General features: G+C 38.6%; 2 protein-coding genes across 2 annotated transcripts; one reads left to right on the forward strand and one right to left on the reverse strand.

The window, feature by feature from the left end:
• Positions 1-669: 669 nt before the first annotated feature.
• Positions 670-10,598, reverse strand: lemd3 (LEM domain containing 3). The gene is made up of 13 exons (XM_084406711.1): positions 9,277-10,598; positions 4,899-4,939; positions 4,707-4,776; positions 4,529-4,605; positions 4,284-4,363; positions 3,815-3,960; positions 3,626-3,727; positions 3,438-3,540; positions 3,147-3,325; positions 2,897-2,978; positions 2,644-2,749; positions 2,244-2,322; positions 670-2,159 (listed from the first exon to the last, which is right to left on the reverse strand). Exons 1-13 carry the CDS (start codon positions 10,556-10,558, stop codon positions 1,996-1,998), a joined length of 2,511 nt encoding a protein of 836 aa, XP_084262837.1. The 5' UTR covers positions 10,559-10,598; the 3' UTR covers positions 670-1,995.
• A 1,051-nt stretch (positions 10,599-11,649) lies between these two features.
• Positions 11,650-26,264, forward strand: wif1 (wnt inhibitory factor 1). Its single transcript, XM_084406712.1, has 10 exons — positions 11,650-11,897; positions 12,050-12,189; positions 14,722-14,830; positions 15,072-15,212; positions 18,030-18,125; positions 19,087-19,182; positions 21,624-21,719; positions 23,701-23,796; positions 24,050-24,145; positions 25,397-26,264. The coding sequence occupies exons 1-10, from the start codon at positions 11,759-11,761 to the stop codon at positions 25,525-25,527; spliced, it is 1,140 nt and encodes a 379-aa protein (XP_084262838.1). The 5' UTR covers positions 11,650-11,758; the 3' UTR covers positions 25,528-26,264.
• Positions 26,265-27,914: the final 1,650 nt, after the last annotated feature.

The raw sequence follows: 27,914 nt of genomic DNA on the forward strand, positions 1-27,914 counted from the left end.
TCCATTGAATGTTAAATAATATATTTAGGATTCTATGGTGAGTGTAGAGAAGCTATTTATTTTCAGTACTAGGTACTGTTGTCTACATATTACATCCGTACTTAACTTTTTCAGTCCAAGGATCCTTGTCGATGGGTTAGAAACTGGGAATGATTCAGAAAATTAAATACAATTTAAAGTTAATATCACGTTGACAGTTGGGTGGATTTTGAACAGCCTCTTTTTCTATGACTATATTAACATTTAAATGGCTGGTGTTGCAAAATAGAAAGTGAAATGTCCATTTTTGCATCTGAAAGAGATAAGATATGAATTAAGAACAAGATTTTATATATAAATATTTACTAACATATAAATTAATAATCTTCAATCCACAATCTGTCACTCACAAAACAATATCCATTGACTACGAATGATCTCTGAGATTGTAAATGTAATGTATTGTCTTAAGACTTCAATCATAATACTAACATATTCAACTATGTACCAGGGAGTGGGCAATTACAGACACCTTTTAAGAAATGTTTTCAATCATTAAAAGATTGCCTTTATCTAAAAAGTCATTACCAGCATTTTATATAAATGTAGATGAGTCATTTTGAGAAAGCACAAGTTAAAATGTGCTCACGCAGAATGTGTAATGAAATTCAACAAGGAAATGAACATTAGTAATAAACAAGTACATTTTATTTACCTCATATCAACCCGAACTGCATCTAAACAAAAGCTGATAAATCGTTCTGTGATCCAAAATAGACATGACCGCAGCATGACATGCTCTGTTTATGAATATGTCCCGATACAAATTAGAAACAGATCACTGGATTAGCTGCGACTGTAGCACAAGTGTGTTCACGAAAGTCAGAAAACAACTTCCATCAAAAAGGTCTCTTTTGGAAATTTAGAGGGGTCAGGGACCGATTAAAAACAACAACAGGGTGGCATTTAAAATTTGCCAAGTGACATGTGAGGGGGGGAATCCATCTGCACCAATTAATAATGGGAAAAGCATAACTTTTAAAATATAAACAAAAACAACAGTAAATAATTATATACTTGAATATAATCAGGCTGTGACAATTAAGACTAGTGTTCAGAAACATGGCATCGAAGGGGAACACAATTGTTCATTTCTCTCGCAAAGCCATGTAGACCCTCCACATGACACGTCTCTGAAAGCAGCAGTGTAGTTATTCTGTTGGCAAGAAACAAACGAGAGCTTATGACGATTTCAATTTCATACAGATGATTTCAACCACCACCATTCAATGAGATATTTACAGCACCCCTTTCTAGAGTGTGTGCATGCCGTTCTTGGACTAAAAACTACCAAAAAAAAAAGTCAAAAATAATAAAGGGAATACATCAGCTAAAACATCCTCAGGGAAATAAACATCCACAATATATGATACAATTCAAAGCTTAAATATAGGCTTACTTTAACCAGCACATGCAGCTATGTATAGCCCAACACAGCTCCTTGGAATAAAGGAGGGGAGTTAGTTACGTAAAAAATAAGCAGAGGCCGGAAAACTTTCATTCTTGTTGTAAGATTTAAAGTTGGAAGCCATTTTTGTCATTGAATCCATTAAGACGGTATATCAAAAACAAAGAAAATACATAAGAGAAACAGAAATTTGTGTCCACTTGCACCAGATATGGGAAGGACAGAGGATTGTGTCGTCCACCTCTCCTAAAAGTTCTCACCGGACCGAGCAACTCTCTCTGCACCGGTTTCACGCCAGTGTGTACATCTCCCTTGCTTTCCTTGATACCGAAGGACAGGGAAAACAAAACAAAAACAAAAACAGCAGCTCACAGGTTTAAACACCATTGCTTGCATATGGCTGACAAAACTGATTGGGCGTCCCAGGTCGCCCAACAGTAAAAGCTCCTGAACGCGGTTCTCTCTGGTAAGGAGGACGCAGGAGGAAGGAGCCTCGTATATAGCGAAAGAGAGAGCAGAGAGGATGGTGGTGGCCGTTAGCACGTCCCTCAAGAGAAACCCAGTGAGCTGGACGTGCTGGATCGCTGGTTCAGACGAGACATGCTGTTCATGCTGGAACTGGAGGGCTTGAGGGGCGTGTTGCTGCCCAGGGCTTGTGGGAAACGCTGGTGGTAGCGATCCAGACGTAGGTACTTGACCGTCACCAGCTTACCTGTAGCAAATGGACGACAGGTTGAAACGCACTGAAAACTGCAGTGGCTCGGATTAGACTAGAATAAATAAGACATTAATTTACCATCAAACCAGGAGCCATGAAGCGCTTTGAAGGCTTTCCCAGAATGCTCTGCTGAAAGGCACTTCACATAAACGCAGCCCTAGACAGGGAGAAGATCATATAGCAAGTCAACCCATTAGTTAAATGGTTCTAGGAATATTACTCTGTTTCAAAACACAGTGAAATTATAAGGCAGCAACATGCTCTATTAGAATCAATTGTGAGTGTTTGTATTTTCAGTTTATTTAAATTTAAAGTAGTTAACAACAATAACACGGATTATAAATTATTTTACCCAATATTTGCGTTCTCTTCCAAAGTTCCCTTAGTAGGCAGCAGGCAACTAATTAGCTTTTGGACAAAAGCTTATAAATTCAGACTGTAGATTTTGTAAAGACCCACACAGGCTCAGCATACTCACCTCTCTTGAGTTTTTGTCAACCGCTATGTGAACGATTCCATCGTTATCACTGCATTTCTCCAAAATGGCTTCTTGAATGGCGAGGTGCCAGTTTTCCCCCACTTCCCTGTTCAAGAGGGAAATACTGAGTAGTGAGACACTATAATAACAGCCAAGCCATAATCTTATGTAAGTAAATACATTTAACTTCGCTAGCCTGCTTGAACCACAAATTCAATGTGAGCTTGTGTGTTAAATTCCTTGGGAAACTTACATTACAGGATCAAACATGTTGCGAATCTTCAAGCATGGCGTTAAGCTGTTTGGTGGTGAATTTCTTCGGTCCAACGGAAATGCTAAAGAACAAAACAAGCCATGAAGTCCATGTACATACTCTATGTGTCAAGAACAAAAACATCAAGTTTGATGTTATCAAGAAGAAGGTATCCACATACTTATGGCCATGTGTGAATCTGAAAAACAACTATGGCACAATGGTTGATTGCACACAAAGTAAGAGTTACCTTGGCCTTGCCACACTTTGGAGGGCATGCTGGACATCTTATCAGGTGACATTGAGGGTTGAATCCACCGCCACACCAAGAAGTCCGCCCCTCCAATCCTCTGGTTTTCTGTCCGGATGCGAGACTCGTTAGCTGAGAGGAACGCAACAGCTCTGTCCCACACTTTCTTCATCTTCTTTCTGACAGAACAACACAAACATACTATTCAGGACTGTTGTCGTGAAAAGAGGGCGTTTCATGCAAGAACGCAACCCAAATGAAAACCAAATTCGTTCAGCAACAGTGGAATACCTGTCTTGAGGCTGGACAATAGAGTCACGGACGTGAGGGATGGGCAAGTATGCCTGCAAGTCCTTATTCTCCTGAGAGGCCTCATTGTGGCTCCTCATTACATCTGTAAAAACACAAAGCACATGCATGTAAGATGCATTGTGTGACTCCTAGTTAAAATTAAGCTTATAGTGATGAGGCAGTCTTACCGATGATTCTCTCCACCATGTCATACATTTGTCTCGTTTCCTCCTCTTCTCTGCGCCATCTGTATTTCATGTAATACACCAAACCCACAACAATACCAATGCCTAAAGAGAAACAGTGTAAAAGAAAATGTGTGAAATTATGCTTTTACCAAAAGGAAGAACGACAAATTCTACAAACAGGATGCGCACCTGCGAGGATGAGGAGAACTCTGTGGATCACAGTGAAGAAGGCACGTCTGAAGCGGCAGGAGAAAGACATGCGGGGGTGGATGGACTCCAGCCGTGAGATTTCTGAAACGTACTCTATGGGTTGAGCAGGGTCTGCACCAATCAACCTGCCCAGAAAACAGCACACACCCAGTGAACACAGGAAAATGGTGCACACAAACACAGCGAGAGATACTAAAGATATGAAAGCTACACCTTGTTAACGGATAGATAGAGAGGCCGATAGAGAGATAGACAGACAGACACAGGCTGATATACAGGCAGGCCAACCGGAAAATAGGCTGACCGAAAGAAAAATACTACACCGAGAGATACTAAAGGTAAGAATGTTACACCTTGTTAACATATGAGAGGCCGATAGACAGACAGGCTGATAGACAGAAAGGCCTACCGACAGACAGACAGAAACATATGGAAGGATATCAGTTACCTTATTCCGACAACATCTTTGGTTTTCATGATCCACTCTAAAGACGTTTCAATCAAGTTTTCATATGCTTCATTTTGGAGCTTGAAAGAGAAAGACACTTTATTATATTGTGCAATTTAACATTGGCAATTTAGCATTCACAAATTATACAATATGACAAAAGGTCCATGCCAATTACAAACCACTTTATTTGACTTAAATGATTATAAAATATAGCATCGAACCCTTCAAAAAGCAAAACAAACCTTGAGGTACGTGGAGGCGTCACTAAAAGAGACGCTTCTGTTTAACGGATTTTTAAAGTCTCCACAATCATGCTCTCCTGAAAGGCAATCAAAATAATTCACATTTTAATGCTGCAAGTATAAGCGTCAACCATACAATGTTTAGATGTTAAAAAATGAGCTGCAACTGTATGCTCACCCGCAACATTGGCCAGGTGCTCATGTAGAGACAGGAGAAGGTTAATGATGAGGTCTCGGTCTTTGACATCCTGTTGAATCAATGTAACGTAACGTAAGTACATTTTTTAGGACTGCACAACCATCTTCTTGGTGAATAAAAAAGGGAAATCACTTGACGAAAACTTTAACAGGTGAGAAGACAGATACTTACATACTGCTTATCAAACTCGGGTCCAAACGGGTGCTGCATGACTGAAAAAGAAAAGAAAAGTAAGATGACAGACGGCATTACTCAGAATTAGCACAAATATTTCACAGTCCAGTTATATTATAGTATTATGACTGGACGATGTTTCCCAATCGTGCCGAGGACAGTCAGAGGGAGTGACCATAGAGGAGGGCTTCTCATCGTCTCGCACTTGAAGGTGTGACTACGAGCGAGAGCCTCTTGTTGTCTCGCACTTGAGTCATTGTCTGAACATTGCGTTTCTGTCCTCGCTCTGGCCTGGGCCCAGATTTAGCACGGCAACTGCCCTTCCCTGCATGTCTCAATCATAGACAACATTCGTCTGGGATCAAACGTGAGCCGTCTGAAGTCGCAAGCCATTTAATATACCAACCTCTAAGATGAAGACATACACCAACAAAACAACAGCTTTTAAGATTCTTGCCAAAGTTTGAGGCAATGCGATGTTTAAAGACCCATTTTGCTGGTTCTGTGGTTGAGCTACAGCTGTGAGAGGCTTACACCACCTTAACCATGGTAAAACCAATGAAATACATGGCCTTAAGTGGCTCGTTTATATAATTGCAGAATCAGCAATAAAATAAAGGATATTATCTCTTTTATAAAACATTACAAATAAATCATATCTTGACCTTCCAGTTGTTGTTTTTTTAACTTAAAGGGTTAGTTCACTCAAAAATGAAAATACCGTCAGTAATTACTCCCCATCACGTTGTTCCAACCCCGTAAGACTTTCGTTCATCTTCGGAAAACAAATTAAGGTATTTTTGATGAAATCTGAGAGCTGGCTCACTCCTTCATAGGCTGCTAGGTAATCGATATCTGCCATCCCAGAAAAGTTAGTAAAGACATTGTTAAAATAGTCCAAGTGACTACAGTGGCTCAACCTTAAGTTTATCAAGCGACGAGAATACTTTTTGTGCGAAAAAACAAAACAAAGATTAATTTTCTTCTGTGTGGGCCTTTGAGTGAGTTCACGTAGTGTGACAGCGCAGCGCTTCTGGGTTGTACGTCAGAACGTAGGCTCACTATTGGCCGACGCTGGTCGTGTGTGATGCTGGCCAATAGTGAGCCTACGTTCTGACATACAACCCAGAAGCGCTGTGCTGTTACACTACGTGAACTCACTCAAAGGCCCACACAGAAGAAAATGAATCTTTTTTTTTTTTTTTTTGCACAAAAAGTATTCTCGTCACTTGATAAACTTAAAGGGATACTCCACTTTTTTCGGAAATATGCTCATTTTACATCTCCCCCAGAGTTAAACAGTTGAGTTTTACCGTTTTAGAATCCATTCAGCCGAACTCCGGGTCTGACGGTACCACTTTTAGCATAGCTTAGCACAGATCATTGATTCTGATGAGTCCAGTAGCATTTCTTTCAAAATGACCAAAGAGTTTCAATATTTTTCCTATTTAAAACTTGACTCTTCTGTAGTTAAACCGTGTACTAAGATCGACGGAAAATGAAAAGTTGCGATTTTCTAAGCCTATATGACTAGGAACTACTCTCATTCCGGCGTAATAATCAAGGAACTGTGCGGCTGTACCATGAGTGCAGCAGGCGTAATGATATGACGCAGCGCCTGAAAATAGGTCTAATAGGTTAGACAAACTTAGTCCCGGTCACGTTGGAAGAAGTTACCGAGCTGGGGACTATTTTCAGGCGCTGCGTCATATCATTACACCTGCTGCACTCATGGTACAGCCGCACAGTTCCTTGATTATTACGCTGGAATGAGAGTAGTTCCTAGCCATATAGGCTTAGAAAATCGCAACTTTTCATTTTCCGTCGATCTTAGTACACGGTTTAACTACAGAAGAGTCAAGTTTTAAATAGGAAAAATATTGAAACTCTTTGGTCATTTTGAAAGAAATGCTACTGGACTCATCAGAATCAATGATCTGTGCTAAGCTATGCTAAAAGTGGTACCGTCAGACCCGGAGTTCGGCTGAATGGATTCTAAAACGGTAAAACTCAACTGTTTAACTCTGGGGGAGATGTAAAATTAGCTTATTTCCGAAAAAAGTGGTGTATCCCTTTAAGGTTGAGCCACTGTAGTCACTTGGACTATTTCAACAATGTCTTTACTAACTTTTCTGGGACAGCAGATATCGATTACCTAGCAGCCTATGAAGGAGTGAGTGAACGAAAGTCTTACGGGGTTGGAACAACATGAGGGTGAGTAATTACTGACAGAATTTTCATTTTTGGGTGAACTAACCCTTAAAGCTATTTAGAATTGGATACCAGCATAACTAGTAAAAAATAGCATGTGAAAAAACAACGATACGTTTCAAACAATACTACGCTACACTGTTGTCAAATGACCTTGTTACAATGCAGTTTTAGTTCACACAGTAGCAAGCATACAGTTATCAATGCAGTAAGAAAAGTAAGAATTTTTGCTCAAAAAGTGTATTAAAACATCTTACGTCAGTCGGATAGTCAGGATGTTAAAAGTCGTGGATAATGACAAAGTCACATAATGGAAGATCAAGCAAACTGAATGCTGTAGGACATATTTTATACATACAGAACATTTTAAACTCTGCAAATGTAGTGAATGAACACTACAAGAAATAGTATGTTGTTCAAAAAACCTAAATCACACAAGCTGCGAACAACAGTCTGTCTGAGCAGTCTGTAAAAAAACTGATACACGTATATAATCACACAAAGTGAGAATGAGCATTTAGCCGGACAGAGAGAGAAGTCAGTCACTCTAGCTGGCCGCAAACTCCCAGAGTCCTCCGAGAGACAGACAATTAGGCCGCTTTAGCTTGTCTGTGACCTAGATGTCTGCAGCACGCTCTCCAGTCAAAGCTCCTCTCCCTGAGAGGCCGGCCATGCCACAAATATACATAGTAATTCATCAGTCGCCTTCCTCTCAAGAGTCGTCTCTGCCTCCAGAGCACTTTACTCTGATGGTACTCAAGCTATTTAAACTGAGTGGCTTTGAATGCACATCCAAGAACAGACTTTCTCTCATCGGGGGAAAAATGTATCAAAAGATTAATGCTGGCTATCACATTATGAATATGAATGATGACAACATGTCAAAACGTGGGGACTACCAGACTAGCCATGATTATTCTCAAATAACAGACATTCAGAGGGTTCCCACACTTCTCAAAAGCGACTGTCCCCAACTTTCCATCACGTTTAGTCATTTATAATTGCTGGATAAGGATTTTTAAAAAGTCATTTAATTTATTTAAATAATTAAGTAAAACAGAAATATTTTAACTTACTATTTTAATTATTTTAAATAGTTTTAGCTACATTTTTTTTTTTTATAATTTAAATTTTGCCTAATGAATGATGAATGAGAATCATTTACATCAATTTAAAGATTAAAGCCAGATTTTGTCTACAAAAAAGCAATATTTAGCCAAATAAATTGTTTAGTGCAGGGCATACTTAGAATACTGTTAATGAATTGATATGTAATCACTCATATTTAGCCTACCATCTAAATTTATCACAACCTCACAGTTCACGAGAACTGGAAAAACATGAAGACACCGTACAATCACAAATATGTTGAGAGATATGGAGCGCTGAGACGTTAGGAGTAATTTGATTAAAGTTAGTCTCACAAACATCGTGTTGCTGCATTTAAGGTGAAGGTGCGATCAGCCGCCTGAAAACCACCAGGGCTGGAACAGTCATTTCTGACATAACATGGATCATCACACACATATTTCTAATGCAAATACCTCTCTGTCCCATAAAGCACTAGTGGGAAGTGCATTTCCTGTCTGAGGAGGTGCAAATAGTCTGGGGTGATATTAACTGATGTGTGAATTGGGCACAAATGACTCATGGAGTTGCCGAAACAGTTAGAAAAAAAAGTTGAGGATCATTCTAAATCATTAAATGTGTAATTTCTTTAAAAGAATTAACATTTTTACCATATATACCAGATGCTAAACCACACACAATCTTATAAGAGAAGGAAAACTAGAGCAACTACCATTAATATTAATGAATATGACGGCTCACAGTCTACTGAAACTAAAATACATCTGTTATTCTTCATCACACCATGGCAATACCTTAGCATTCTTGATAGTGTGAGTACCATACAAATAGCATTGGTATACAGTTCAATACATTCATTGCACCACTGTATTGACAAGCATGTTTTTTTACATTCCATGGTATTCTTCATGGTATTCTTGGGAACTGGGTGGAAGTAATACATTCATAGGTTTTTATGTGGTAATCATTCAGTAGCATCGGATACCAACTTACCATGGTAATTTCATGTTTTGTGGACAAGTAAATAGTTGACTAGGTTTTAAAAGACATGCCACCTTCAGCACTTCATACTCACTGACTACATCCCCAACGGAGGCGCTGGAGCCCCTCATCCGCAGGTACATGAGGCCCAGCAGCACGAAGAACAGGCAGGCGGCAGTCAGGAGGAACATGGACAGGTAGTGAGCGCTGAAGCCGCCGGTGGAGGACACCTCCTCCCGTTTGAACTGCTGCAGGAGCTCGTCCTCCGGGACCGTGGTGTGCTGCTTGGGCTTGGTTGCTGAGGCATGGCTGTAGGAGTGGTTGGACCCGGTGTGGTTCGAGTGGTTCGCTCGGTATGTCGCGGTGTAGGAGGGAAAGCGCGGTCTGAGCCCGACACTAAACCGGCTGTTGCTGCCACTGCTGCAGGCGGATTCGCCGTCGCCGTTGTCGAGGTGGTTCTTATTGAAAGAACCGGACGGGATGCCACTGCGGTTGTCGTCCGCGTCAGTCCCGGAGAGTTTCGGGTAGCTGCGGCTCACGTAGCTTCCGCTGAACTCCCTCGATTTCTTGCCATCGTCGTCCCTTCGTTCCCCGACCATATCTAGGTTGCAGTCGGGAGTATCATGCGTCGTGTCCGAGCTCCAGACGCTCCGGTACGGGGGAGAGGAGGCGGGTGGACTATGTCTGAAAGTCAGACGACGTTCGTGGGGACGGTCTCGCTCACCCTCCTCTTCCTCCTCCTCGTCGGAATCGGAATAATCCCTGGCTAGACTACTGCTGTTAGACTCGTAAAAAGCCTTATTCCCGTTCAAAGCCCGACTGTCTCTTTCCGTTTCCTCCAAACCGCTGGATTTACCCCGGTCTGCCCACCACGGAGACCCAGAAATGCCTTTCCTGTCCACGGATAACCCGAGGGAGGCGGCGGCGGGTGTTCCCGCAGGCCTGATGGTGGGTGTCTGCTGCGCGGATCCTCGGTCTCTCCTGCTGCCGCTGTGATTCGGGCCTCCTTTCTTCTGCGGCACCTCCGCGTCCGACTCGTCCGAGCTGAAGCCCAGCACGAACTTTCCGGCTCTGCGCTTTTCGCTCCGGCTGGCGCTCAGGCGCGTGACGTCACTGCCCGGTGGCCTGGCGCTGAATCCCGAAGCTCGCGCGGCGGCGTTGCTATTACTAGCGCTGCTGCCGTTGTTGTTGATACTCCCGGTGCTACTGCGCCCTTTCCCGCTCCGGGAGCCCCGAGGCTGTGGCTGCTCCTCCCGCAGCTTTTTCAGTTTCTTCAAGTACACGGGCCGCGTGCTCTCCGTCACCGGGCCAGGGGTGAAGCCGAGCCGTTTTAATTCAGACACAAGCTCCTCATCCGTTAACTGTGCAGACGCCATCTTTGCACGAAAAAACGCACACAGCGAGACACGGCGGAAGTGACGTGGAAGTAAACGGACAGACGGCCAACTTGAAAGGAAAGAAATCAAGGAAACTTTTTTTTTTTTTTTTATTATTAAATGAACATTATTCATATACATATGAATGACAATCAAGAATAAAGGGTGGAAAACACAAAGCAGACACAAATCAAAATAAAGTATATAAATATTTTACAAAATGAATGGAAATATAACCATATTTAGACTTACAGAAAACTAATATTTTGCAGTCTTATCTTCAATGGACTGCCACATTTCACACAGTAAGAATAGCACATCTACATAACTATATGTTTCAGAAATAAGGAGGCAGAAACCTTTTTTTTTTTTCTAACAAAGAAGTTTCGACTCATAATGGAGTTCCGATGGTATATAAACTTTTATTTGATTTGCTTTTCAATTATTTATAATTATAATAATCACAATTATTATTATTATTGTTATTATTTTTTATTATTAATTTAAATACAAATAAATTGACTAACAATTAAGAAAATCAAGTCCAAGCTTGCCAAGTAGTAATTATAATAATCTGTGTAAATAAATAATTATACAAAGCATATTAGTTAATATAAATCTAAGTTAATGTTAATTAAAAATATGAATGGAAATCCATCTTTGGATTTTCCAAAAGGTTTGTGTCAAATATCTGACAGAGACTTAGACTTTAGAAGCGTTTATCTCCAAGTACAAATGTACAGCGAATTTCACTTAGTGTTGGTGTCGACATACATTGAAACAAGAGTTTATATATAAATAAATATAATAAATAAATAAATAAATACAAATAGACTACAAATAAAGATGTTGAGAGAAGTATCCATACTGAATTTGGTTAAACCAACAAGAGATGCCTTTTGATGACATGAAAGAAAATATTTCATTATCACGCTGTTCAAAACATTAATCAGCATGTATCTATGCACATTGCACAAAGATTATGGATTGGGGCGCCTTGGATTGTATTACGCTACGCCACCTCGTGGCAAGATCTTTGAATTGCAACTCCTGCTGCGTACAAGTAGCTCGCGGAACAGTCCGCGCGAATCATTCTGTCAATTGAAGAGTAAGACTCGCTCGAGACACATTTAGTGCACGGGATTGGAACGAGATTGGAGAGCCAACAAGCCGGGCAATTCACTTTAAATAAACCAAGGGATGGCTTTCAGGACGCCTGCTGTTCAACTGCACCTTAAAACGTGTTTTCTTCTGCTTTTAGGGGGTCTAATGGAAGCTGCCCAGGAGCAAGGAAGCATGTACATGTGGATTGATGCCAATCAAGCAAGAATATTAATTGGTAATAGTGTTTTGCGTGGCTTCTTAATGGCACATGGATGTTATTAGAGCCCAATTGTAAACCAAGCCAGTGTATAATCATTTAACTGAATTATTATATATATTTTTTTAATTCATGGGAAGCTTGTGAATGCTCAATGCTTTATTCAACAGGTTTTGAGGAGGATATTTTAATAGTTTCCGAGGGCAAAATGGCCCCATTCACACACGACTTCAGAAAAGCACAGCAGCGAATGCCAGCAATACCTGTCAATATCCACCACGTGAACTTCACCTGGCAAGCCACTGAGCAGGTACTGTGTGTGTGTGTGTGTGTGTGTGTGTGTGTGTGTGTGTGTGAACCTTCATTCTGAAACGTTTGATGGCATGATCTTAACCAGTCGCTTTACACTTACAAATCATTATCCTGATGCCGTCTTTTCCCCTATTAAAATATATTCAAAACAAACTGATTTGATTTGATAAGCAGAATTATTGAATTAAGTTGTTAAATACTTTTAAAAAAAGTTGTTTTTCGTATGTGCAAGCTTTCCATTTTATTGATTTGTGATTAACATGTTCGTATAAATACGCTATTTTAGTTTTAACTTTGAAATACAATGACCATTTTGAAACTATTTATTTATTTACAATATTTATTTTTATTATTATTATTAGTAGGCTATATATTATAGCCTATTTATTACTGTTATATTTATTAGTATTCTCATACCTGTAAAAAAATATCCTAACATCCTTAAAACAAGTTAACTTAATTTGTAGAAAATAAATTCGTCAATGAGTTAAGAATAATAATCTCAATTCAAAATATTTTCTTTGAAAGCTAATCTTATCTTATGCAGTTTTGCCCGTCAGCTGAATGTATCATGTTTTAAAAGGAAAAGGGTCAGGTCAACTCTTGTGGTATTTTGCATGTTGGTGTTGTAAAGCGGCACGCGGATCAAAGCGCGGGCCCGCCGCGTGAACGCGCCTCATCATGCATGTGCCAAACATCTGGGTCGTCATCAGTACGCTGAGAGCACGCGTGCCAGAGCCCGCGCTTTATTTCACAACGAAACTTCCATTTGGAATCACTTTGTTGTGTTGTTATTGCTTGTTGATCCTCTCTGTAATTCGTTATGGTTTTGGCAGAAACTGTGGCAAGTGATGCAGAGCTTTTCCCCCCAAGGTTTAATAATAATAACAACTATATATTAGGCTACATGACTAAAATCAGTAAGGAAATCTTTCAGATCAGATTTTAAAACTCAATATAAACTAAGGCAGCTATATGTTTTCATGTATTTTTTTATTTTTTATTTATAACAATTTTAAGCATTATAAGGCATAATAATGAAAGCAAAATATAAGCAACATTATTACACTAAAAACATAATTAGGCCTACATAATAAAATAAATAAAAATGATGGCAACATAATAACGTTTTTAATTGATATTGTACATTTATTTTTATTAAAGTTTATACCCACTAAAATATATATATTTTTTTAATTCAATTCAAATGTATTTGTATCATACTTTTCACATTAAAAAGCTTTCCAAAGCAGTTTTACTAAGAATATTGCCTATACTGTAAAAAAATATTTTAATGATTTCTTATCACAGCATTTTTTTCTTTTGACAAATCAACTTAGATCATTTATGTGGTTCAGATAACATAATATTGGTAGTTTCTGTTGATTAAACCAATCTCCCTCATCGTATTAACTCAATTTTTTTAATTTCAATAAACTTAAAATTTTTAGGCAGCCAGGTTACCTAAGCTACTTTTTAAAGTTAAACCAACAATCATTTTTATAGTGTAATAAGGTGACAACAGCAGTGAGAAAGGTCATAAGCGAAAATCATGAATAACACTATGCTCACATAGCGCATGTGCCAATTTTCCATTAAAAATGTCAGTTTATTAAAATGTCAATCCTGAATGATGGCTATTTATTGCCTCTTTAATATGAATCGTTTGTTGTATTCCTCATTCGGATGAAAGCGCCTGCTAAATGAATAAATGTAAGTGTAAAAACAAACGCTCTTGCATTCACCACAGCTTCATTCACAACTTGATATGTACCTAAACAGATTTTTTTTGGGGGGGGGGGGGGGGGGGTGTACAGGAATCTCTTTTCACAAATGATCTATCTTTGCACGCCGGGATCATAATCTGTGAATGGCATGTTGACTTGACGAAAGAGCAGCAAGAGGGAGAAATTAAAATAGCAAGGGGAGGGATACGGAGGAAAAAGAGAGGGCCCACTCTGTCCTGGCCCCTGTTAGCTTCAAAGACGGCCGCTGAGGCTTTAGAACAAAGGTCTCCGGCATAAAAGGCTGGCGGCGAGAGTTATCTGTGTTGGTTATTACCATTCAGCTGTAGGATTAGCTAAGCTCTCCACACAGCTTGTGTACTTTTGCCTCCATCAAACGCTGCCCAGCTTTTACACTCCGAAATCTAGAGACCAGAAAAAAAAAAGAAAGGGGGAAAAAAAAGAGCCGTCTACCTCGCTTTCATCTCCTTTTGGGACAGTTTTTTTTTTTTTTGCGCATGTTTGGCCTCGCCATCACGGCTGTCCTCACAAGTGTGTAATTCTCAAAGAGTTGAGGTCATTAGTCAGAGAGTGGAGGAAATTGATTGCCTTGCAAACTTAAGGATACCCTGAAACCCTCTTTTTAGTCTTTACAGATGTATATGTGCTCCTGTCATGAACCACATGCAACCTTTTTTGTGCTATTGTCCCAGATGCCCCTCTTTATGCAAATCTACACTACCGCTTTTAATGTTTTTGAAGTCTAAAACAAAGTTCACCTCTGTTTCTTTTTTCTTTTACTTCAGGCAGAGTACTTCTATGAGTTTCAGACTCTGCGTTCAATGGATAAAGACATTATGGATGACCCTACTGTCAACGTTCCTCTCTTAGGATCAGTGCCACACAAAGCTTCTGGTGTGCTTTTCATTATATATATATATATATATATAGTATTTTAATATATTTGTATTTTATTTTAATATATTTGTATTTTATTATTTGATGATAAACTGGTGGAGGAATAGTGCAATAACGATGATGTGCATATAATCTCGATTCTTAAAATCACACCTAAATTATGATTATTATAACCCATGAGAGTTGTGGTACATGGATGCTTAAGGTTAGTTCATCAAAAGCGGTGTTGTGTACTCAGTGGTCCAGGTGGGCTTCCCATGTCGAGGTGACCAGGATGGCGTGGCAGCATTTGAGGTGACCATCCTGGTGATGGATGCTGGAGGAAACGTCATCCTGAGGACACCACACAATGCCATCTTCTTCAAAACGTGTCAGAGAGGTGAGCTTTCAAACCTTACATGTTGATGCACAAAATGATTGAGTGGGTTAAAAGAGATTGTTATGGGAATGTAAATTCTGGATCAGACATTGAAACTTTGCTGTTAAAAGCCTAGAAGCAATTGTATTACTTTATGGGAATGTAAATTCTGGATCAGACATTGAAACTTTGCTGTTAAAAGCCTAGAAGCAATTGTATTACTCAGAAGAGTATTCAAGTTCATTCAGCTCAGCTTAGTTTCACCTAAAATAGAATATAAACAGACGTAAATGAAACATTTGTTGACATATAGTATTCGTATAGAGCTGTGAGATGAATGTGGTGTTTTGGAAATGGCAAGATGGTAAAACATTTGGTATTCTGACATTATGTGAGACATTATTGAGATCTAAAACTCTAGAGAAGACATACACAGATATTCAAAAGTGTGGGGGCTTTTTTTTAACTTTTTTTAAAAAGAAATTAATATTTTATTCAGTAAGGAATTTAATCGAACAAAAGACATAGCAAAGACATGTATAATGTTACAAAAGCTTTCTATTTCAAATAAATGCTGCTTTTTTTAACTTTCTATTAATCAAATAATTCTGAAAAAACAACAATTTATCACGTTTTCCATAAAAATATTTAGCAGTACAACTATAAGAAATGTATCTTGATCACTAAATCAGCATATTAGAATGATTCCTGAAGGATCGTGTGACACTGAAGACCGGAGGTTTTAAAATATATTAAAATAGATAAGTTATTTTAAATTGTTATCATATTTCACAATATTACAGCCTCGGGGAACATTAAAAACATTAATCTTACTGACCTTAGTTTTAACTTTTGAACAGTTGTGAGAGTAAAGTTTTTCTTTTCTCAAGAGGATAACCTGGAAACTTAGGTGAAAGTTTCCATTTGCTCTAGATGAAACAACCTTAATGAAAAGACCTATACCAAAATGTGTTTAAAATACATTTATTTCATACTAAGTATACTACCAACTCATTAACATATTTACTGACATATCGCTTGAGACTTACTGATATAAATATTATAATTAAACTTTATTTGGAGTACTTCTTTATTGCACAATGCACATTTCTTAATATTAAGACTAAAATGTGTTTTAATATCACTTTTAGGAAGGATAGAATGATCTCTGTATAATATCAGTCTTTAAATTCAAGATAATTAAAGTGTACCTAAAGTATATTTGCAATAGTTCCACTTTAGCACAATCAAACATACTTAAGTATATCTTTAGTTACATTCCCGGATAACTAAAGTACATTTAGTACAAAATTATTTGTTCCAATTTAGCAGACTTTTAAGTATAACACAGCAATTGCAGGGTATTTATATTAATTTATTCAAAATTTAGCATAAAATAAATGTATTAATAAATATAATAAAATAAAATAAATAAATAAATTTCAATACATTTTGGCATATTAATTTTTCAATTGGCCATTGAAATGTTATTTATGATTTTGAGCATGGTTTGTCTCTTCTTTAAGTGTATTTGGTAAGAGAAGCAGAGATCATGGTACGGGTGATTCTCAACCTCACCCACAAAGCCATCGCTGGCTCATGAGGTCATGTGAATCCTACCAGCTGCAGCCCTTTAGAATGAGCGTGTTATGTTTTTCTCTGATCCCCCCTCCCTTCTCACACACACTAACCTCACGGTGTTGCATTCCCCTACACACCCTTCTCCACCCCTCTCCATTCGGCGTGTAGACTTCACAGATCAAATGGTCCATCTGTCTGAAGCCACCCCGCAGGGAGGAAGCGAAGTGTTTCCTAGTGACAGCTGAGGGTGCCTTAATGACTAGTACTCACAAGTTGTTTTTTTAAAAGTCTGGCTGCTTGAATTTCAGCCACAGGACAAAATGACATGGACGAAGTTGATATAGCTTAACACTTTCAAGTTTATCCTCTTTTCGAGGACCGTTATTAACAATATTGGACTTTTAGTTTAATAAACATATCTGCACGGATGTTGCATTGAACGAACCTTAAAATGGTTATTTGAACCAGTAATTAATATTTAATTCCAAACTTGACTTTTCCACCCATGTGGAACACAAAAGGAGATGTTTAGCAGAATATCCAAGCTGCTCTTTTCCATATGATGAAAATGAATGCAGACTAAGACTAATGGGGGGTAGACCAATGGGAACACTTAATATTCTGCAATATTATTAGCTTGAATGCACTGACACTATTGGATGAGAACTGAACTGAGTTGGATGATGCTTCAAAGCTGAATTGAACTCATTATATAACTGATGAACTTTGCACAGTCTTTTTAAATCTTTGTATGAAGAACCGACCCAAATGTATGATGTTATTCACTGAAAATCCATCTTGACAGCTTCAGTCCCCATTCACTTTCATTGTTAGGAAAAGAGCAGCTTGGGCATTCTGCTAAACTTCTCATTTGTTTTTTTCACAGAGAAAAGAAAGTCATATGCGTTTCAAAACGCATGAGAAAGAGTAAATGATGACAGAATGTAAAGTACACGAAACTACATAGTCTTTAAAGATGGTTGTGAATTACAATCAAACATTTCTGCAACAGCATATGGGGCCACATTGTGTTTGACAGAGTTGTTGACATTGTGGTTTCACCTCAAAGCTATTTCCCTCCTTTTATATGCTGGTGTCAGTACTGTTATTGAATTCACTGGCCTTTCAACTTCTCCCGGAATCTGATGTCCTTGAAGTGGCGTAGGAAGGGAGTAAGTTATGGAGAGTTTGGTGAAGATTAAAAAAATAAGAAAGGAAATGTTCTCACCATTTATGTCTTCTCTCCTCTTTCTGAAGCAAAGTGCCCTGGTGGTTGTCGCAATGGAGGCTACTGCAATGAAAGGCAGGTCTGCGAGTGTCAGGATGGGTTTTATGGGGTGCACTGTGAGAAAGGTAACCATATTTATATAGACCCACCATCAAATTAAAGTCAGTAGGCAGGTTACTGATAGTGTAGTTTGCTACATGAAACAAATAAAAACTAATTATTTATATTTAATAAAAGTATGAGTTTTGATTAATAGTTTTGGTCTTACTGGATCTCTCATCGTCTACCTGCAACAAAACAAATCCATCAACAACAGATGTGAGCATGGAGAACCTTGTCATTAAGTGTCCACTGACAATGCCATTACACATAAATGTGTATTCTAGAAGTGTATTCTACACGACTCTTTTTTCGGAAAGACAAGCTTCCTTTGGAAACAAACGAGTGCATATAGTTTATTATGATGATGATTAAACTCAACCTCAGGGCATCACTTCCCAAAATGCCTTGTGCAAATTACAAAGTGCGGTTAAGACCGCTATGTACTAGTTTATATGAAAGAATGGAGCATGCATGTATTCTAGAAGGTTTCTGAAAAAAAAAAGAATGAAAAAAAAAAAAGAATTACCCAGCAGGTTGGGAGGCACAAACATGTGTTTTTCATCTATTTACAACTTTAAAGAGCGGTTTACCAAAAAAGGCTTCCATTAGATGCTGAATATGCGTTCAATATCCTCAATGCAGCTCTGCTGTGTTTGTACATAAACCGCTTCCACAAAACACCTTTCATCTAACAGCTTTTGGCTGATTTGTTTTCGTCTGCATCGCTGCCAAAACCACAAAGTTTTGTGCTTTTCATATCGAGAAAACCTGCAGCCCAAGAATTTTAACTTGGTCATTTTTCATTTCAAAATAAAACGTTAATGTATTGACCACATACATGTTTCAGCCTGGAAGCTCTGTGAAATATCAAGTTACATTTTGCATTAAGATAATTTGCATCATTTGGGCTGAGCTAATAATCATAAGCATATTTTAAGGCGTATTAGATATAACAAACAAAATCCTCTTTTCCTCATTTTTTAGCCCTGTGCTCCCCTAGATGTGTGAACGGTGGCCTGTGTATGAGCCCAGGTGTGTGTATATGTCCTCCGGGCTACTTTGGACCCAGCTGTGAGAGAGGTTGGTTTCCTTCCTGTTACTGTCTATCCATCATGCTGCTATTGTGCTATCTTATGCCACCTTTCATTGTAATATTAAAGTGCCCCGATTATGCTATTTTAAAGGCTCCTAATTTTGTTTTGGAGGTCTGATACAACACTTTTTCTTGCATCCAAGGTCAAAAACACTTAGGTTTTGTCATAATATACATAGCAGCATCACCTTATTTCTCATAATATCTGAAAGGGTATTTGCTTTTGCAGCACAAAAAACAACTACAGTGTTTGAGGGCGAGTCAATGGAGAGGTTGTTTACAGGCAGACAATGAAGACCATAGACTGGCATTATGCAAATTAGTTAAAAACCTACATAAGTTTGTGCAGGAAGTAAGACTGTAATTACTGACAATTCGTTTCAGGCAGTTCAGAATCGATTCTTTCTTTTGGGAGGCAATAAATATCTCGTTCAGTAATGAAACTCTGGAGGGCACAGGCTGATAGGTCCTTTACATGCAATCTGCAAGCAATTACATCATTACCGCATGGCATAAGCTGATTGGCAACTGCTGCAGCTAATGAGATTGCTTGTTCAACAGTTAAATGGTTTGGTTCACTGTTTGCTAGTCTATCAGTGTTCCTAGTAATTCAACTTCTTTAAAGTGAATGGTCTTTTATTATTCCAGATCACTAAACAATGTTCCGTGATCTGCATTTATCAGTTCATAAATAAAGCAACACACCTGTTCAAAATCATGTTTGATGTTTTGCAAGTTGTGTTGGATGCAGGGAGTGAATAATTAAGCATATAAGCAAAGCTAGCGTGAGAACATGTATTCTGAGTCAATAACGGCAGCAGGAAGAAAACCTTGCTTTGAGGTTACAGCCAAGCATAGCTTGCGTGAGACCATGTTTTATGCTAAATTAGTTTTTTTCCATAAAAATACTATGTACAGGATTGCATGTTACCCTGTGGTTTTGCTGTTTGTTGCATGACTATACATTTAGATGGGCTGTTCGAACACCGCAATATATATAGATAACAATGTAGCACGCATGCTTGCTCAGGTGTTTATCATTTGTTAAGGTCACACATAGTGCTCGTTCTCATTAGGTAATTTTGAGCCATATTGGTTAAGGAAAAAACAAGCTAGTTTAGGCCAATAGTTAAACAAACCTGAGGATATGGCACCGAGGTACACATTGCAAAAGTCACTAGTAAATTATTCAGGACTTCACTAGCCCAGATTTAAGTCAAGCCACTAGAATTTAAGTAATTCGGCAAAACAGGTCCAGGCACACAAAGCATAGTCCATTAGCGTTAAGCCGTTCGGCAAAGCAAGTCCAGGCATACAGAGTTGGCAAACATGCAGTTCTCATCTTTGGAGCGGCAGCAGTACATGTCTTAGAGATAGATCTCTGTTGGGGGGACTGTAGTGTCCTATTGTCTTTCTGTTGTCTCTGTGAGGATTTCTGAATGTCTATTAATGCAGCAGCATGTTTTACACAAATGCATGTGTGTGTTTGCTTGTATTGTGTCATTAGTCTTGTTCCTGCTTAGTCGGGGGATTTATGTACGTCTATTCATGCAACAGCAGCATATCTTAGGCCCCGTTTACACCCCAGACAGCAACATATCAGCCCAGATCCGGCCCAAATCTGGTTCATGTGGATTTCACACGGTCCAGATGTGGGCCGGATCTGGGCCGACACTATGTTGCTGTTTGGGACGTACATGGTTATTTTGAAAAACGGAGACATTTCCTTTCGTTTGTGCCCTTCGTTTACACGCAAACGGAGAATTCGCCTCTGAAAATGATTCTTTCTAAAAACTCCGGCCAGAGTAGAGATTTTGGAAAACTTTGTTTGCATGTAAACAGAGAAAAACTGAGTTTTAGGCAGCCGACGTCACAGTATGCGACAGAACTTGCACCTGCGTCAAGTGCGACCAGAAAGAAGAAGTGATTCGTTGCTGTTGTTGCTGTTTTCGGGATTCTGATTGGCTAACGTGGGCTTCACGTTACACTGCCACCTACAGGTTTGGCGTGCTCTTGACGGCATATATACACGGGTTTGTGTACTGTAAACGAACACTTTTCTGAAAACTGATAGGTGTGCACGATGTTATTTTTGAAAACGGAGAGGGTGAAATGTCCGTTTATGAAAATCGCCGGCCACGTGTAAACGTAGCTTAGTACTGCAGCACATTATCAGAGATCCTCTGGAACCCTCCACCAATTATGTCTAGATTTATTTTTGTAAAGCAAGAAATTCTGATCACAGTCTCTACATGTTGTTTAATTTTTATTTTACCGCTGTTCTTAAAGGATTTAGAACAGATGCCAAAACCATGAAACATGATCTACCAAACCGTTAGATAAATAAATAAAAGCACAAATTGTTTGTGTGTTATTTCTCTTTGTAGTTTGTGACGTGTTCATTGCCTTGTTTTCTCTGCATTAACAGCTAACTGCAGCACCACCTGTTTGAATGGAGGGACGTGTTTCCATCCTGGCAAATGCATCTGTGCCGTGGGCTTCGAGGGGAGCCGCTGTGAGCTCAGTGAGTTCAGATACACGCATCTTCATCAGCTCTGTGAAAGGAACAAACTGCAGTCAGACCACAGTAACAGCACACATTAAAAATGATCCAAACAAAAACAAACAAATGCCAACTTGTTGGCCAAACCTAAGGATTTTCATATGGGCTTTTAGAGGAGGGAAAAAGTTGTTAAATAAGGACTGCAACTACTAAAGGGTGTGGTTTTATGTGCTTGATGAATCATGGTACCATTGTAAGGTTTCGGGTCAGTATGATTTAAAAAAAAAAAATTAATGTTTTTATTCAGCAAGAATGCATTAAACTAATCAAAAGTGAAAGTAAATACATTAATAATGTTACAAAAGATTTCCATTTCTAAATTTTTACTTTATATTAATCAAAAAAGACTGCAAAACATGTCATGGTTTCCACAAAAATATCGAGCAGCACAAATGTTTTCAACATTGATAATAATAAGAAATATTCTTGAGCAGTAGATCGATAATGTGACACTGAAGACTGGAATATAGATGCTGAAAATGCAGTTTCATCACAGGAATAAATTACATTTTAAAATATATTCAAAGAGAAAACTACTGATTTTGATTTGCTCATAAAAAAGTACCATTCAAAAAACATTAGAAATTCCTGAATTCTCTTCTGAGTATTTGGACTTCTAACTAAACGGCTCTATTGATTTATAATGTTGAGTGTTAACTGGCAGTTACATTTTTATCATCATCTTTCAAAGGGAAAGCTGTGTTGTTTTTCTTTGGATGTAATAGGCTCGCTTCCAGAAATTGCCCTCAGAGCAGGTCTCCAAGTAAACTTCCTAAGTGAAGTGTGTTCTCACATTAGTGTTAAATGGGCCGGCACCTACTTGGGCAAACACAGGATGTAATGCAGTTGTGTTGTCACCCTAATCACTAATAACAACCTCATGAGCTCACATGCACTCAAGCAGTGTGGCGTTTTATCTCAGGCCCTTTTCTCTGACACAGAAATACTGTATATACACACTTGCTTCGCTTCAAAGGTCTGTAGTCTAGTTCGTTGGTGTTTAAACAACTCTACTTTGACCCCAAATATCATCCTTTCCTGTTCAAAGGCAGGAAGTATTGCAGTATTCAGTGGTGTTTGGTCTGTAAAGAGAGGGAAGAGAAAATATTGAAGTAACATTTCCCTAACTTTTTAATAGCATTTAGCCATTTGTTACTGTCTGATCCATTGCAGTATCATGTTCTCTGGCAAAACGTTCTGTGACATAAACGCCCGGAGTCCCACTGAGGTCATGTTATGTAAAGACCTAGTTTCATGGGTATGGATTTCGTTGATTTGTCAAGGAACAAAGCCTCTGCTGAAATTCAGTCAATCTTGATCAAATATGCAGGTGTAAGAGGATCCGTTAGCATTTGGAAAGGGTCTGTCCGCCTGTTGTTTTATTTCTCAATCACTTTACTATACTTTTCCACACATCCTCTGCTGGGTGTTTTTACATGTTCGCAATATTTTTGTCTCATTTTCCAGTGACAAATATCTAAACATCCTTAAAGCAAGATCAATTACTGCAGCCTGTTTATAGTTACATAAAACCCCAATGGCTAAAATAGTAAAATAAAATAAAGCTTGTAAAACCCCAATTTTTTTTGTTAAAAATATAAATGGAAATTTATCCAGTTTGTTCACACTGACATGAAGTATATTTAACATCTTCCTGTCTCAAAAATGTAAATTTTATATAAATGTTAAATATATAATATTTAAATAAATTAAAAAATATATTTTAATGGAAGCCCCCCCCCCCCATTTATATATTTATATAACAATTTATATTATGTTATAAATTAAAAAGAAGAGTTCTTTGTCAAGATGATCTCAGCATAATATGAATAACAGATATTTCCATGCATAATTGTAAACAACACTCCCTTTTGTTGTTGTTCTATGTTGTTTTTGCATTTTGGGATTGCGATAATGCAGTTTGCGATGTTGTTGTCTGCAGGTAAATGTCGTCAGCCCTGCAGAAATGGAGGCAAATGCACAGGGAGGAACAAATGCAAGTGCAGCAAAGGCTACCATGGCGATCTGTGCTCCAAAGGTGAGATTATCTCAACTTGGCAGAAGAACTGTGGACATGTTTGATCAAAAGCACATGTTCCACTGCAGCATTGCTCTATGCGCTTTGCTCACGCACAAAACACGCACTGTAAAAATGAACCGCCGGTGCTTGATTGCACCTTAAAAATTTCCACTTGGGCTGCAGGCTCGCTGAACGGCACATGATACATTTCTAAGACTAAACACTGCGTCTCTGTGTATGGCTGAAAGTGTATGTGTATACGTGTGTGCAGCTGTCTGCGAGCCCAGCTGTGGAGTACACGGGACCTGTGTGGAGCCCAACAGGTGCCAGTGCAGGGACGGCTGGCATGGACGTCACTGCAATAAGAGTAAGACAACATCCCACATCCCTTTTCCCAAGGCCAAGTTACTAATTGCCACCTGGAAATGGATTAGAGCAAGAAATCCGCTGTAATGTCAGGGTATTACAATGGATATTTAGATATATTACCATACAAATACCATAGTTTTCTGGTCATGTACAAATTATATTCTTGGTGGTACCGTGGAGTGCAATGCAATCATCGTTTACACAAACTAAAATGAAACCAGCTTTGTTAACTGAATTTTTTTGAATGACCCATAAAAAAAATGGTATACTATACAACTTTATACAACCTTTGCATTAAACATGAAATTGCCACTAGACGGTAATGGCACTAGATTTAAACATCTTTAAATTATACCTGTTAATTAACTTTTGCAGCCCTAAAATTAAAAAGCCTTTGTGTACAAAAAACTTAATTGAAAAGACAAATTGAAGAAAACAAAATGCATTTAAAAATCATAATCTTCTTGGTGCCATGCAGAAGTAATGATCTGTATTAAAAAAATTATTTATTAATTATTTTAATATTTAATATTAAACATGGTACCACAAAATGTTTTGTCTTACCCTTATGCATTTAGTTTATAGTACGATTTAACCACTGGTTTGGCAAAATAAACTATTTTTCCAGTGAGTAGTACCAGGGGCCAGTTTTATATCATACCACAGTTTGCACCATGCGAACTAAAACCCTGGCAAACTACTCATTTTTGTAGTATAGTCAAAGGCCCGGTTTCACAGACAAGGCTAAGATTAAGCCAGGATTGGGCCTTAGTTCAATTAGGGCATTTAAGAACCTTAAAAACATTACTGGTGTGGATCTTGATATTAAACAATGGCACTGACCTATTTTAAGATATGTCAGTGCAAGTTGCTTTCAGTTAAAACAGCTTAAACCTACATTTTGGTCTAGCTCTAAGCTTAAGCCTCGTCTGTGAAACCAGGGGAAAATGTCTTATTTTCATTAATTATTTTAATATTTTATTATTTATATTGACCATGGTACTGCAACAGTAATGTTTGTGTTTGTGTAATCCTCTTGAATTTAGTTTATAATGCCATTTAACCATTAGTAAAGCAATTTTTAACCACCTATTTTTTCTTATTTTCCCAACAAGGGTCAAGTACGGTTTCATAGCAAATATACCAATGCACAATTTGAACTAAAACTCAAAAATGTTTTGATTCTTAGTCATAAATGCTGTTCTGCACGATTCAACGCACTACTGAACTGCTTGCTCTCTTCTTCCAGGATTTCGTGGAGGAGTCTCCAACAGCCAGCGGGCCACTGGTTCCAAGCACAAGTCACAGCCTGTGGCAACGAAGGACACAAAGGAAGCACCCGAATCCAGTCAGCCCTCTGAGACCAACTACGTGGTTTAAGCCTCAAATTTTGGGCCAACGGCCCCTCCATTTTCAACGTCGCCTTCCCCAGAACAAAGCTTTCATCATCCTCTTCCGATCCACATCGGGACACTCCCAAGCTGGACTGCTGCTTTCTCAGAGCGAGACTTGTTTTTGCAGGACTGTAACAGTGTCTTATTTTACCACACTAGCGCCTTTGATATAATATCTCCCACAGTCACCCTTCATCGAGCTTCTGCCCTGCGTCAACCGAGAGGGGAGTGAATCACATGGTTGTGGTGAGCGTCTGATGTTTGTGCGTAGCCCTGCGGTTTAGCTTCAGATGTGGCGCTGAATCACTTTGAGGAGAGTACGTTACGATCCGAGAACTTCCGGGTGTGGATCCAGCTTTTCTTAGGATGGTAATTGCTGTGTTTGGCCTGTGCTCGAGGTTCGTCACATTTGACCTGCTCATTTTGTAAACGTATTGTCGCCATTATTGTCACTAACATTCTTTTTCATGCAAATCACACTTGTGTAGTAGCTTCTCCAACAAGTACTTGTATAAGTAATATGTATGCTATTCGTTCTATGTAAAATTGAAATATAAAAATATATATTTAGATATGGGTAGACAGTCTTTAAGTGTATGCTTAGAGTTTTCATACTTATGTATAACAATGCACATAAGCTGCTTGTGATGTCATAAACATTAAGCCAAAAAAAACTTCATTTTTCATGTGACTGCATTACACAAATAAAACATGTTTTCTTGGAGCCTGTGAAGATGAATTGTCTTAACTCTTAAAATAATAGTTCTGTAATCATTTAATCACCCTCATGTCATTCCAAACCTGTACGACTAACTTATGTCTATGGAAGGGTCTTGGACGAAGTCCGTCAAGCTCCACAAAAATAGACAAAAGCAACATAAAAACTGTCCATGCAACTCACTGAAAATCTGTTCTTGCCTCTCTTTGTGTGCTCATAAGAACAAATTCATTCATTTGAATCCGATCTTTGAATTGGATAATCCAGTTCAGTACTTCTGTTCAACTCAATGGCTGTGAAGTTAACAGCTCCCTGGAGGTTATTATTGGTGAGTAACAACTTTTGTTGAAATATAGCACAAGTTGTATGGAGTGATAGTGCTCTTATGATGCTTTTGAGTTGTTTTTGAAGCTTGAAAGCAGAATGACAGGGTAAAGAACAAAATTCACTTTTTTTTTTTCTTCAAGGCTTCAAAATATGAATGCAAACTACAGACAAAGTCACAATTTATAGGAAAGGGCCAAAGCTCAGAAAGTAAATTATATATACACACTAACATTTAAGAATTTGTTTGTTTTTTAAAGAAGTTTCTCACACTCACCAAGGCTGCATTTATTTAATCAAAACTGTATTGTGACATATTTCATATTTTAAAAATGTAATTTATTCCTGTTGAATAGTCTTCAGTGTCACACGATCCTTCAGAAATCATTCTAATGCTGATTTGGTGCTCAAGAAACATTACCAATGTTGTAAACAGCTGTGCAGCTTACTATTTTTGTGGAAACTTATACTTTTTTTTTATTCTTTGATGAAGAGAAGTTCAATTTATGTTTAATCATTTATTTGAGGCATTGTAAATGTTTTCACTGTCTTTTGATCTATTTAATGATCCCTGTATGGCACAGCGCTGGAACACGACTCTTAGATTAACCTGCTTAAATGTTATTCCGTCATTTGTTCCACAGGGTTTCTATAAGGGAGGATTGTAAAATAAAGCGAGTTTTACGGGCCAGTCTTGCGGCTTCTGTGCGATTGCGGAGGGACTGCACTGTGGTGGGTCTAACTTTGTGTGCGCTGGCAGGTGAATAAGTAGCATGTTGCTCTCCTGTGCAGAATAAATGATGCTTTCTTACCAAAAGTATTCACATATTCCCTGTCTCAAGTATAGTGGAAAAAAAGCAAAGCTGATAGAATGGGTGCAGATGTTTACCACCTCCACCATCATGAGATGATTTGTCAGATGTTGGTTTCGGTAAAAGTAACATCATGCAACTGGAATGTTGATGTCTACTTACCAAAATACATGAAGCCTTGTGCAACAGCCACCTGGAAGAGCACTCATCCTTTGAGCCAATCACTCAAAAAGCAATCTTTGGTTTTCAAGGTTGAAAAGGTCTTGGTAAAGAAGAATGATGGCAATCTGCATGCGAGCATACACACACATGCAGACTAGTAGGATCATTCACACATTACACCAATTAACCTCTATGGGGGGGCGCCGCTCGATCAGCCGTGCTTCCCGCCGCGGTCCAGAGGAAGCTGGTGTGGTGGCCAGAGAGGACAGGTGAAAATAAACAGCTGGCCGGCTGATTATTTGTACTGTTCCACATCACATAGCAGCTCGGCCCACCATGATTGCCCTGCGGAGCCCA

This window comes from Rutilus rutilus (genome assembly GCF_951802725.1).
Source record: "Rutilus rutilus genome assembly, chromosome: 4".
NCBI lineage: Eukaryota > Metazoa > Chordata > Actinopteri > Cypriniformes > Leuciscidae > Rutilus > Rutilus rutilus.

Coding starts and splice junctions, on each gene's coding strand:
- wif1 (XM_084406712.1), top strand. CDS start 11,759: ATGGCTTTCAGGACGCCTGCTGTTCAACTGCACCTTAAAACGTGTTTT. Junction 15,213..18,029: donor CTTCAAAACGTGTCAGAGAG/GTGAGCTTTCAA, acceptor CTCTTTCTGAAG/CAAAGTGCCCTGGTGGTTGT. Junction 24,146..25,396: donor TGGACGTCACTGCAATAAGA/GTAAGACAACAT, acceptor CTCTTCTTCCAG/GATTTCGTGGAGGAGTCTCC.
- lemd3 (XM_084406711.1), bottom strand. CDS start 10,558: ATGGCGTCTGCACAGTTAACGGATGAGGAGCTTGTGTCTGAATTAAAA. Junction 3,961..4,283: donor AAAGATGTTGTCGGAATAAG/GTAACTGATATC, acceptor TTTTCTGGGCAG/GTTGATTGGTGCAGACCCTG. Junction 3,541..3,625: donor CATGGTGGAGAGAATCATCG/GTAAGACTGCCT, acceptor GTGTTTTTACAG/ATGTAATGAGGAGCCACAAT.